The sequence below is a fragment of the Canis lupus genome, chromosome 29 (genome assembly GCF_048164855.1).
Source record: "Canis lupus baileyi chromosome 29, mCanLup2.hap1, whole genome shotgun sequence".
Taxonomy (NCBI): Eukaryota; Metazoa; Chordata; class Mammalia; order Carnivora; family Canidae; genus Canis; species Canis lupus.
In genome coordinates, this window is record NC_132866.1 from 27,773,156 (window position 1) to 27,785,995 (window position 12,840).

Below are 12,840 nucleotides of genomic sequence, written 5' to 3' on the forward strand. Positions count from 1 at the left end.
CTGTTGACAGGGCAATTTATCATGTGTTTGGGCTGACAGTGCGGGTGTCGGGGGGTAAGGGGGTGGGGAGACGAGTGGGAGATGAAGGAGAGGAGGGGGTCTGGGTGGGGGTGAATATTGGCTATAGATAGGGGCCTGAGAGGTGCCAGTCCAAGAGCTTGGGGTGCCACAGAGCACCCCCACTCATGGTTTCATCCTTTGCTACACATTCTTGGTCCTACAAGTTTGAGAGAAAACCCCAATTGGAAAAGACCCCTTGAAACTTTGCCTGGATTCTTCTCAACTCTTCAATCATCTCAAATGGGGTGTCTTCATTGGAGAATTCAGTACCACCCTAAATTAACCCTCTGAAGGCTAAAATGGGGCCCGGGGCTCTGGGAGAGAATAAGGGTGTGTGTGTATATGTGTGCACACATGCATGCACACACTCATGCACTCAAGGAGCAAAGGACTGATTAGTCTAGGGGGTAAGGGGGCTGGTCCCCAGGGAGTTGGGCGCTCAGCCGGCCTGGCTAACAGGGGCCCAAGGGACTGGCTAATTAGGGTATTGGGATGCTTTGGGCAGGCGGGGGTGTGTGGGGAGGCAGAGAATATAGTTGGCCCCAAATGGCTGTTCCTTTGTCTTCCTCCCTTAGTCCCCTACCTTGCACCCCCAATGCGCCCCACCACTCTCCTGTCTCAATGCTGGCAGCTCCTGTCCCTAGAGACCTCTGGGCAGACACTGGGAAGAGAGCTAGGAAAAGGCGGCACTCCCTCCCAGTGGGAGAGATGGCAACAAATAAATAAATCCATGCCTCCTCCTTCTACAGTTTAAAAAAACACTCCATCCCCTCACCATCCAAATGTACCCACCCCACTCCCATGGAGTGTTCTCAAGTTCCTCCAGCCACAAGGACTGCCTTAGCATCCATAGTATACAACTCTAGAGGTCTAGGATGTCAAAGTGGGAAGGAGTCCCAGAGGCCATCTGGTTTTTACACATGAGGAAACTGAGGCACAGAGAGAGGAAGGGGCCTCTTTGCAGGCCACACAGCCAACCTTTGGGTTCCTTCTGTTGTTGGCTTAGAGATGCCTCCGTGCACATGTGCTTGTTGTTCTGCCTCTGGGTTGCGCATGGCGGCTGAGAATTCCTTGAGGGGGACCGGCTACAGGGATGGCTCCCCTCTGGGCCTCTCCTACAGGGCAGCAGAGGCCACGCCAGAGGACCTGCGGATGGACAGACACAAAGATCAGACCCCGACCATGGGCCAGAGTTGCTGCTGGGGTTCTGTCAAGTGGGGAGGCCACATGGAGTTGGGGGGATGTGGATCAGGTCAGAAAAGGAGGAGCAAGGTAATCTTGGGCATCCAGCTGCTGTGTCCTGAGAGATGGAATGAACCTGGGAGAGGGGAGCCAGAGCCCCACCACCCATGTGTGTTCCCACCACTGGCTGGCAGCACATGTCTGCTCTCAGACTTCTGAATCCCCAAGAGAGTCTTCTAGAACTCTACCTTCCTTAAGGCTGGGCCTAGCCCTGCTCCCCACACTCTGAGCAGACAGCAGTTGTGCCTCCTGCAAGCCTCTGAGTGACCCCAGCAGCTCCGTTCGCCTTAGGATCTTCCTTTCTCCAGTGGAATTTTCTGGATCCTCCCCACTCCTCACCCCTACACCTCGGCCCCATTCTTTCAGATCTCCTTCCATAAGCCTCTCACATCCATCTCCAAACATCTTCACTCCCTACCCCTGCCTTCCACCCTCTAGCTTAGCCAGCAAGCTTGTCCACAGCCCTTGGCCTGCAACAACCTTCCCTTGAGCTAACCAACCATGTCATCTCAAGCCCCTCCCCTTCAAAACCTTTCCAAAGTATTGTATACCCTCTGCCTCTTGCTTCCTCAGGTCTTAGCCACCTCTCCCTGCTCCCCAGCCCTCCCTCCCTCTTTAGAAAGCATTAGCTTTCTGGTTACCACGTACCCCTATCTACCAAACCCAGTGGTCTTGTGGGGCCTGGGTGGCTCAGCAGTTGAACATCTGCCTTTGGCTTAGGGCGTGATCCCGTCCGGGAATCAAGTCCCACATCGGGCTCCTTGCAGTGAGACTGCTTCTCTCTCTGCCTATGTCTCTGCCTCTCTCTCTCTCATGAATAAATAAATAAATCTTTTTAAAAAATCCAATGGTCTCTCCCTCAGTTGTACAGCAGAAAAGCAAAATTTGGTTTATTCACTAAACACTTACGCTTATATGTGTCAAGGACCTGATTGCCTCTTTACATTTTTAATTTAAATTTCATTTTTCAATAAAGTTAAAATTACATTAAAAGGGTATATTCTCACAGACATACTGTTCCCCACCCAGAGATCACCATTTTTATTAGATTGTTGTTTATCTTTCCAATGTTTATGTATAGAATTGCAAATTGTTTCTATTTTTCCCCTTTCTTATATGATGTATCTACTGTTCTGCACTTTCTTTTTTTTAATTAATTAATTAATTAATTAAGATAGTCACAGAGAGAGAGAGAGAGAGAGAGGCAGAGACACAGGCAGAAGGCGAAGCAGGCTCCATGCACCGGGAGCCCGATGTAGGATTCAATCCCGGGTCTTCAAGATCGCGCCCTGGGCCAAAGGCAGGCGCCAAACCGCTGCGCCACCCAGGGATCCCCTGCACTTTCCTTTCTTACTAAAAATATAACCTTATCATTTTCCATGTCAGGGTCCTTCCTGAGTGAATCCTGAGTGTAGGTGGAGCGCCACCAGCTTTTGGCTGGGCCACCATAGTAAGGTCATACAGGTCTCTCTGTACCCACTGTCTCTTCTCGTATCCCACTCCTCACATTATGGGCAGAGGGCGCTTCCAAAAATGTAGACCTATTAAACCATTCTCTCTCGTTCTAAAACTTTCAGTGGTTCTCACTGTCTATAGAAAAAAAAAATCCAAAGTCCTTAACAGAGCATTCGTGCATTCCAGAACTGTTTAAGTTGGAACCTTTTAGATTGCAATTGACAGTCAACACTTTCGCTTAGATGAAAAGGAGACTGTACTGTACTGTCTGATGACCCTTAAAGTCCAAAATCGGTCTTGTTTCAGGCCTAACTGGCTCCAGAGGCTTGGATAATACCAGCAGAGCTTTTTTCCTCTCTACCTCTGTCAGCTCTGTGTGTTCTTGCCTGATTCTGAGCGGGTCTGCACTCTCCCTGTGGTAGGGATAGTCCCGAGGGGCCCAAAGTCCTCGATCACTTCAGTTCACAGTCCAAGAGAAGAGAACTTCTCTCTTCCGGTCCCCAAAAATGAGCCTTCTGAGAAGACTCTGCTCTTAACTTGAGGACTATGTGCTTTGGATCATGACATGAGGTCCCCACTGGCCAGATGTGGGTCTCAGGCCCATATCTCTGGTCAGGAACTGATGGGACACCCTGATTGACAGTCCCACGAGTATTACACAGAGTGATAGAGGGACAGTTTCCCAATGGATGAAGGTGTGCCCCTTCATGATGCCCCCATGGGGACAATGGTGGGTGCTTCCAGGTTGTAAGGAAAAGTCACCCTAGGTCTAGGTAATGGAGGGAGTTGTTCAAGGAGTTGGGTGATCACATCAAACCACTGGGTTTCTAGAGAAGTAGGAGCAGCATCTGCTCTTTCTCACCTCTTCTGTTAGCCACTCAGCTGCTCTCTGCAGGTCACCCTCCTTCTCCACATGATTGAGGGTTCCTACCATCTCTCACTCTCTCCTGTCTCTCTCCCCTGCCTCAGCCTCCCACTTACTCATGATTTCTTGTTCACATCACTCCATTCGTTTCTCTGTCCATCACCATTTGTTGAACATCTGTGTGCCAAACACGGTCCAGCCATTGGTGATAGAGCAGCAAACAGATCAGAAAAAAATTCTGCCCTCATGGAGCTCACATTCTAACCAGAGAGGACAAGACAGGACCAGCAAAACATAATCGGGGAAGGGAACAGAGTGATGGTGTGTGTGCACTATTTTATTTAAGTTGATCAGGGAGGGCCTGGTTGATAAGGTAACGTTAGAGCAGAGTCCTTAAGGAAGTAGGGGGCTGTCCGGGGAGAAAAGCCATGTGAAGCATGAATGGCTTGAGAAGGCTCATGCTTGGAGCAATGGAAGCATGGTACAGAGGCCAGCAGGCCCAGAGCACAGTGAGCTGGAGCGGGTGATGGAGGCTAAGTCACCAGCAGTGATAGGGCTGGGGGGAAGCGGAGGCCACCAGGACATGCAGGGCTTTGTGGGTCAGCTTTAGGGTCCCGACTTTGACTCTGTAGGAGAAGGGCAGCCACTGGAGGGCTCTGAGCAGAGGAGGGACACGATCCGCTCTACATTGGAGCATCACTCTGGCTGCTAAGGGGTGGGTGGTGCAAAGATGGAAGCAGAAAGACCAATTAGAACATTCTTTTGTGAGTCCAGGTAAAGGGTCATTGTGACTTGGACTAGGACAGTAGAGGGCAGGTAGTCAGACGTGGTCCAATTCTGTGCCTGTTTTAAAGGTAGAGCTGTCTGTGCTGGTGCATTCAATGTGGGATGGGAAAGACAAGGGCATCGGGGCACATCTGAGCTTTTGGCCTGAGTGAGTGGCAGACTGGAGCTGTCTTCTACTGTGATGACCAAGAGGGGGAATCCCCTCAGGGCCTCCCCTGGGCTTTGCTCCCCCCATGTCCTCATCCTCTCCTGCATCCTGTTTCCTGTCCTGACTGGCTCGGCTTGGATTTGTGCTCAAGTCCACCTCTAGTAGCGGAGTCACTGGTACAGATATGGTGTCCACAGGGGCAGGAGGGGCTGGGAGTGGGGCAGCTTCCCTAAAGGAGCTGCATGAGTGATGGGTACCATTTTGACATTTCCAGTACAGTGTCCTGGCTCTCAACTACTTTTCCGCTTCATCTCCTGCCATCTCTGTCTACCCTTCTGCCTCTCCCCAGGCACCTGATACTCCAGCCACATTTTATCTGGTAGATTTCCATGCCTCCGTGTCTTTGCTCCTGCTGTTCCTTCAACCCAGGACACCTTTCTTCATCTGTTTCTAATTGTCATACTTGGTGTACCTCAGCTGGGAACTCTGTGGGAGTGGGGGAGGACAGGACCTGCAGAGTCAGAATTAGGTGAGTTCTGGGGAATGCTGAAGCTGTGGAACGGGCCCTATTTGTGTTTGGGGAGGGTAAATGGGTCTGCAATTAGAACAGGAAACTGGTCAAAGAGTAGAGACATGCTTGGGAGGCCCTCAGATTTCCAGGCAGATATCAGTACCTCAGGAGGGGCACAGCATGAGAGCTTCTGGGCAAAGGTGGTCACCATAGACTGTGGGATCCTCGCTGTCCAATTTGGTCTGAAGGTGACCAGAAGTAGAACAGAAGGTAAGGAGTTCCGGGGGTACCCAGAGGAGGCCCTGACTTCCAATTTAATGGGTTGAGCAGGGCAGGGTTCTCAGTCTAGGGCACCTGGAGGCAAAGCCAGGCACTGGGGGCGAGGTATGATGAGAGCAGCACTGGCTGGGCCAATCCAGTGTACTGACCACTTCCAAGAACGTATCCACTGGGTATCAGGCGACAGCCAGGAGCTCTGCCATGTTGGGTTTTGATGGATTCCTAGCAGAGTGTCTGAAGTGGGGTGTACATTTTCCAGGGAGTGCAAAATAATCCATTTAGGCATGAGATGAGAACATGAGAACTTATTCCTATGCATTCCAATCACATCCTTTTTCTATTTTATGTCCTATAAAAATCATAACGTTAGTCTGATAGTATATTTACGGAATTGCTAAATAAGTCAACATACTTATATTAGGAGTACATATTCAGAATTCTCTTTACTGATAGCGTATATGATCAAAGAAGTTCGAAGACTACTCTTCCAGGAGACTTGTGATCAACAGAAGCAGCACCAGGCAGGGTGGAAAATGGGACTGTCATTTGTTGAGATGGGGAATAGGGAGGAGACTGAGGTGGAGAGAGAGGAGGAAGGGGATAGACCTGATTCGGGGCTTGCTGATTTGTTGAGGACCCTTCATACCCTCCCGAAGACCCTTGATGTGGGTGAACCTGAGCAAATGGGCTGGGGAAAGAAAAGCTTTTGGGATCCTAGTGGGAAGGAGGCATCTGGGAGGCACCAGCCAAGGGAGAAGGTCATTCCTTAGTCAGCCTCCAGGCCTTGTTTTCCATCCTTGACAGCTCAGAGTTTCAGCAGCCTCTCAAGTGGGAAAAGCCAGAGATGGGAGCTAAGGGGAAGGTTTCCCAAGGGCCGAAAAAGAAAGTCTCTAAGAGCAGAGACCACGTGGACGCTATGGCCTTTGTAGTGGGGCTGGAGTTGGGAGGTTGCTGAAGAGACAGAAGTGGGACCCTTTTGAAGTATCTCAGATGCATTCCTCCCCAACGCAGGAACAGACACAGGGACAGACACACAGATAGATCGTTCCCTGGACCTCAGGGATAAGAACAGTAGAGTGTCAAAAAAAAAAAAAAAAAAACCCACAAAAAACCAAACACAAAAACCCGTTTTCCTACTTCCCCACCACCAGACCCTCCCCAGGACAGATAGGCCCACGCAAACAGAAATCCAGGCCACCGACCAACCGACGGACACACAGACATAAGACATAAGCGCCTGCACGCCCTCTCCAGGACGAACCCAAAGGCGCGAGGATGGGCGAGCAGCAGGTTGTCCGCGGGTCTCCGCGGGGCCGGGCTGTGTCCGGGCCTGGAAGTAAACGCTTAGCGATAGCGAGGAAACCGGTGGACAGCGTGTGCGGTCTCGGGGTCTCTGTGTGGCCTCGGGTCATAAAATCGCGGCTGCGCGACGGGCGGAGGAAGGAGACTGCCTGGCAGATGACCTCCACCGTGGGGAGAGCGCCTCTGACGTAGCCTTCTGAGAGTCTGAACCCTAAATCTGAGTGAGGGTAGAGAGGCAGGGCGGCCGAGTCGGCGTGGTGTAGACGAGTCACTCGAAGTTACTCTGAAGTTTTGGAAAGTGAAACTCCTTGCCCCAAGGGCGAGGTGGGCCGTAAGGGTAGCGACCCGAAGGGCACACCCGTCTGGGCCTCTGCCTCCGACCAGCCGCCACTCGAGAGGGTCTCGGCGAAAGAGTGGGAGGCGAAAGGGTGGGAGGCCAGTCGCAGTGGGGGTGCAGCTGGGAGGACCCCTGAAGGGGTTATTTGGATCGACCAGTGTGAGGGGAGGCCTGTCCCAGAGACAGGGAGAGACAAACCTGGAGCCATGGGGAGTGACATACAAAATTTTATTATTATTATTTATTATTATTATTTATTATTATTTTATTTCTCATGTGCACAGAAAAAAAAAAAGAAAAAAAAAGAAAAAGAAAAAAAACAACAAAAAACGAACCGACGCGCTGAAAGTGGCTAAGGAGACCAGAGCTGTCAGGGGATCTCTCGAGGGTTCGACTGGGTCCTGGGTCTGGGGCCCCTGCCCGGCCAGCTCCACAAGGACTGGGATGGCCCGGGCCTCGGCGTCTGGACCTCAGCGCCCCCGCCGCCCCGCTCGGGCCACGGAGCCTGGCCGGGCGCCGGCAGTTCCCTTAAATTAAACTGTTCTTTTTTCTCATTTTCCTTTTCAAATAAAAAGGCTCGAAGGGGAGAGAGATCCGGGCGAGGACTCCAAGCCTTTTCGGATTTGTTCAAGGATTTTTATTTATTTATTTATTTATTTGTTTATTTATTTATTTATTTTCACTTTTATTGACTTTGTTTCTGTTATTTCGAGTCGTCACGATCCACGGGTGAGGAGACATGCAGGGCGCGTCGCCGCTACCGAGAGAGCTACTACGGGGCGGGGCGGCCCGGCCGCCGGCGGCCCGGGGCGCGAGGGGCACGGCCGGAGCGGCGAGCCCGGGGCTGGAGTGGCCGCCGGGGCGCTGGCCTGCTGGGGCCGGGCGGCCGGGGCGGGGCCGGGGGAGAGGCCGGGGGCGGGGCAGAGACCGAGAGACAGAGACGGAGGGGGCGAGAAGCGGGGCGGAGAGAGAGATGGAGAGAGGGGAGAGATGCGGAGGAGAGACGAGGAGAGCGGAAACACGGAATTACAGAGATAGCCAACGAAACAGAGGCGAGAGGAGTCCACAGGACCATGTTCGTCGTTTTGCATAGAGATTTCTTTTCTTTCGTAATTTTTTTTTGTAACATAAAAAATGCCCCCCTCCCCCAGGACGTGCTGTGCTTTAGTGGGCGTGTAGCTGTGTCCCCCCCTCCCCCCAGCGAGCGGCGACTCTCACAGCACAGACAGGGGCGTATCTACAGGCAGGGCGGGCGGCAGCGGGGACTCTACCGGGCGGGGCGGAGCGGTGGGGCGGGCTTATATACACAGGGGTTCGCCTTCACACGACACACACCGTCTCTCTACAAAGCAGCAGCCTGTTGAGTTTGTTTTGCTTATCCTTTTTGCAAAGACCATCATACTAAATAAATGCAGACTTTTCGCGGTCCTGTTCAGTTCCTGCCGGAGGAGTAGGCTGGGGTTGGGGGGAGTGGTGGTGGGGGTGGGGGTGGGGGTGGGGGTGGGGGTGGACTGGGCAGCCCCCGCGTCCCTCGGCCGCAGCTCAGATGCCAGCTCAGAACCTGCTCCTGCCACCCGCAGATCGCGAGTCTGTGTCGGGGCAGGGGACGCCCAGTAGCTGCTCGGCCAGACCAGTGCCCGCGGCCTACGGAAACGGGTCCTGCGGCAGGCACTGAAGAGCCTCCGAAGGGGCGGGAGCTAGGGAGAGATGCAGAGCGTCGTGGGACGGGAGGAGGAGGACAGGCAGGAGGGGAGGATGAGAGGTCGGCGGATGGAAGAGACGCTGAGGTAGGGGCAAAAGGGGGGACTGAGAGTCCGGTCACTAGCAGGAGTGCCTGGACCCTGGGGAACCAGGCAGTTCAGGTGGAGCAGGGAAGAGCCCAGAGGAGGGCTTGGTGGGTGCGCGCTGCTGGGGCCTGCGTGCCTTGGGTCCCAACTTCGGAAAGACCTGATGACCCCAAACCCTGTCCCAAGAGCCCGGGCCGCACGCCCCCATTCCATTCCACCTCCTGGGGCAGGGCACACTCGGAAGGTGGGGGCAGTCCGGCTGGCGCGAGGGTAAGGACTCTTCCCCGAGGGTTCGGCAGGGGGCTCTTCCTCCTTCTGCAGAAAATCGTTTTGTTCTTGATTTCCTTCGCCCAGCCCGTCCAGCGAAGCCTCCCGGCGCCGGAGCGTCCGAGGCGGGCTGCTCCCGGGCTGGGCCGCGCTGCGGTCCGCGGTGATTGTGTGTCACAGAAACGTGTCCCCCGCGCGCAGCGGCGGCCCGGCCAGGGTCCCGCGGTGTGGGTGGTGGGCTCCGGGGCCGGTTCGGGCCGCGCCGCGGCGAGCTGGGGCGCGCCCTCCTCTCGACGCCGCGCAGTCCAGGCAGGCGGGGAGGGGCGGCGGGCGGGGCTGGGGGCGGCGGGCCCGGGCCTGAGGGTCCCGCCCGCGGCTCCACCCGTCCTGTCGGGCCGTGGACGGAGTGGTGTGAAGGGCTGCAGGGCTCCTCGGGTGGGGGGGGCTGGGGCTGGGCGGTGGCCGGGAGGCATCGCGTCGCGTCGGTCCTCCCTCCCTCCGGGGTGGGCGGTCAGACGGGCACGATGTGCAGGCCGAAGCTGTCGGCCTGAAGCTTGATGTGGTCCCCGCGGTAACTAGTGGCGGTCATAGGCAGCGGCAGCAGCGGCAGGGGCGGAGCCCCGGGGGGCGGCACTATAATAATAAGGGGAACCTGGAAGTTAACACAGGAGAAGAATGGGCTGGGTGAGAGGACAAACAGGAGAACAAAAAAGGAAAGAAAAGCAAAGACCTCCCCGGGGCTGGGGTCTGGCGGGATCGGGGCAGGGACACCTTGGCTGGGCTACGGGGCCGGTCGCCCCCAGGAGAGCTTCATTCACCGCCGGGAGAGGGACCAGTCGATCGGTGACCGCCGCCGCCCGGCTGGGGGGACCTTCCAGAGGGACACGGGGGGGGGGGGCGCAGAGCCTCCTAGCCCCGGGGGAGGGAGAGAAAACGAGGGAAGGGGAGGGAGGCGCGGGCGTCCTCGAGGGATCCCGGGGCCTCGGTGCTGTACTAACAAGCCCGCCCGGCCTGCACCCGAAGGTCGGGTCGCGGGGAGTCGGACCGGCGCCCCGAAGCAGCCGGGCGGAGCCGGCCCGCGGGCTGACGCGCTGAGCCGCCGGCCAGCCAGGTGGCGTACTCACTTAGTAAGGCGGGGTTGCTGAATCTCCAAGCCTCGTTGTAGGCCGTGTACTGGGGGTGGCTGTACGGGTTGCCGGAGAACTCGCTCCCTGCGGGAGGGCGGGGGAGTGGGGATCAGACCCGCGCAACGCCTGGTTGGACCCGACGTGCCCCAGCCAGCGGCCTCGCCCGGGGTCGCAGGGACAGGTGCAGCGGGCAGGGCAATGCCGGCTGGGGGCGCGCGGGCAGACGGAAGCAGAGCGATCCGCCGGGTCTGCGTGGGGACAGCCCGTGGCGGGGCGGGTGCAGAAGCACTGATGGGCCTCCCACGCCGGCCTGGGGGCTTGGGGTTGCCCGGAGGAGGCGCGCTGGGCCACCCGGGAAGGGCTTGTTCCGGGGTCAGGCGCACCCACCCCGCTGCCCTACCCCAGGGCCTTTTTAGTGGATACTCTGGTTCTAGGAGCGCTAACCCATAGGGTGGAAGCCTTGGAAGGTGGGAAGGAAGGCCCTCGGGACACTTTGTCCCAGAAAGTCCTAAGAATGGCATCTCAGCACCGTGCCAATGCAAGGGGTTGGGACTCTGCTGGGAAACACCCCCTCCGCCTTTCCCTCCAGAGATTCGATGGGGGGGGGGGGAGCAGCAGGAGAAGGAGGCGGGGGCGGGGGCGGGGGTTGGGGTGGGGGAAGCAGGTGGACTGCCCACCCGTCCGTGAGCGGTTAGCGGAGGGCCCCGTGGACCGGGAGCCCTCGGAAGCTGCTTCCCTCCCTCCTCGGTAGAAAGGCCAGGCCTCCGGGTTTCCCCCTCGCCCTTTCTCCTGTGTGATGACCCCAGACTGTTTACAGTGATCCCTAACCGCGGGTTAAGTAGAGGAGAAGGGGCCCCTCTCGGAGAGGGAGCTGGGTGGGGGTGGGGGATGCAGCCACTGGAAAGCCTGTTTATTGACGAGGAGGGAAAGCATGCGTGCAGCAGGATAATGAGCTTCTGAGCTCAACTGTGACCAAGAGGAACTGAGCTATCTCCTTCCCCATCGCTAATGAAACAAGTGTAATTTCCTCATCAGCACTAGATTCTGTTTAACGACTCCCCCCTTGCCACCATGAGCTCTCTGCAGCTCCCCTCATCCCCACCTCCTTGCAGACACCCCCTCCTTCACCCCTACCTCTCCAAGACCTTCTCCAGCCTCCACCTGCTCACTGCTGGGACCTTCCCAGAAGAATCTCCTTGTCCCCAACACTTCTACCCCACTCCAGGTTTGGGTGGGAATCCCCTCACCCACACATCCCAGCTCTCCTTAGCCAGTCCCAGGAGCTAGCTCCCTTCAGCCCCACTGGTACCCTCTTTGCCACAGCCCATCCCCCCCAAGGTCTGCTTTGCCAGGGCTGCCCCTGAATGGACATCTGGGAATGGGGCCAGGCACCCTCTTCCATCCTCCCCCACCACGAGAGTTGTGTGTCAGGCAAAGGTCGCCAGCAGGAGTGGGCTGCAGGCCCAGAGAATCTCACCCTCTTTAAGACAAGAGTTTTTTGGTGTTTCTGTGAATAGAAGCTTCAACTCTCTGGCTTCAAGCCCAGCTCCCAGTCTGGGGTGAGAGGTTGGGGAGAGTACAACCTCCAGCTGCAGTCCTCAGACCCTAAGTCTGGCCTCCACCTCCCTAATCCACACAGTCCAGACCCAACTCTTCTCAGAAGCAACGAGGGGCCTAGGTACCTCTGAGGAGACGTAGAGCTCTAGCTTGTCTCTCTGGGTCCTGCCATAGCCTTCCTCTGCTCTTCTTTCCTTAGGGACTAGCCCCTTCCTCTCCCTGGGGTGGGGTCAGTTCTCCACACTGGTTGTCCCTGTGGGTTGGTTTGGACCAGGGTGGCTTTGTCTGAGTGATGGACAATGCCCCTGGAAATGACTCTTGGCTCCAAGTTTCCATGGAAACCAGGGCAGGCTCTTCTAAGCAGTGTCAGCTGGCTAGGAGTGGGCTGGGGCACTGAGCAGGGAGCTGAGGCTGAGTGCTCCCCAGGCACAAGCTCCGGTGGGTGGGCACTGGGGAGGGGCCATGACATACAGTGGGATGCATATGAGAGCCACTTCTGCAAACTCCCTCCCTGGGTTGCTCATGAGGGAGGCTGAGGGACCCACTATAGCCTCTAGGGAAAGAGAGGGGTGGGGGGGAGGGGATATTGGGTCTCTTCCCACCCCAGCCTCAGACTACAGACCACTCAGCAGCTCGCCCACAATTTAGTCACCCCCACCTAAATTAGGTAGCTGCAGCATTGTCACCTACCAGGCACCATTCCTGCCAGGGTGGAGGTGGGGTAGCTTCCCTGGCCAGTGGGGGGCACGTGAGGGGGGTAACCAGGCAGAGTGGTGCTCGCCATGTCACGACCTGGAAAAACACAAAGGGGAAGGGGTGAGGCCTGGAAAAGAGAGGCCTGCCTCTGCTCACACCAGGGTACTTCATGGGAAGGAAAGAGCTGTGTGCCGACACGTGGGAGAACATCTGCGTGAGCAAGTCCAAGTGTGCCTTTACATGTGTTTAAGCTTATTACCTAAACGTCTGTCCTATGATCAGTCACGCACCTCTGCTCTGTGTAGCGCTTTGTGTCTCTCTGTGGGCGTCTACGTGTGTATGTTTACCTTTGCTCATGTCTCTTTGAAGCCCAAACCCAGATGGAGAAGGGAGGGAGATGACCTGCTTTTACTCCTCCTTT

General features: G+C 56.3%; 1 protein-coding gene and 1 long non-coding RNA gene across 18 annotated transcripts in view; one reads left to right on the plus strand and one right to left on the minus strand.

Annotated features, from left to right (window-relative positions):
• LOC140620993 (uncharacterized) overlaps positions 1–12,840 on the plus strand; it is a 72,331-nt gene that overhangs the window by 53,479 nt on the left and 6,012 nt on the right. The gene's annotated exons all lie outside the window — the stretch shown is intronic.
• The window catches only part of PAX2 (paired box 2), a 92,179-nt gene continuing 87,211 nt past the window's right edge, over positions 7,873–12,840 (minus strand). For 11 of the 17 annotated variants that reach the window (XM_072805670.1, XM_072805668.1, XM_072805667.1 and 8 more), the window contains 3 exons: positions 12,414–12,515; positions 10,164–10,250; positions 7,873–9,672 (listed from right to left, as the gene is read on the minus strand). In XM_072805670.1, coding sequence (XP_072661771.1) covers positions 9,551–9,672; positions 10,164–10,250; positions 12,414–12,515 — 311 coding nt within the window. In that variant the 3' untranslated portion in view covers positions 7,873–9,550. Of the gene's footprint in view, positions 9,692–10,163; positions 10,251–12,413; positions 12,516–12,840 lie in introns of all 17 variants that reach the window. The other 6 variants (XM_072805671.1, XM_072805669.1, XM_072805678.1 and 3 more) reach the window with 3 other exon arrangements.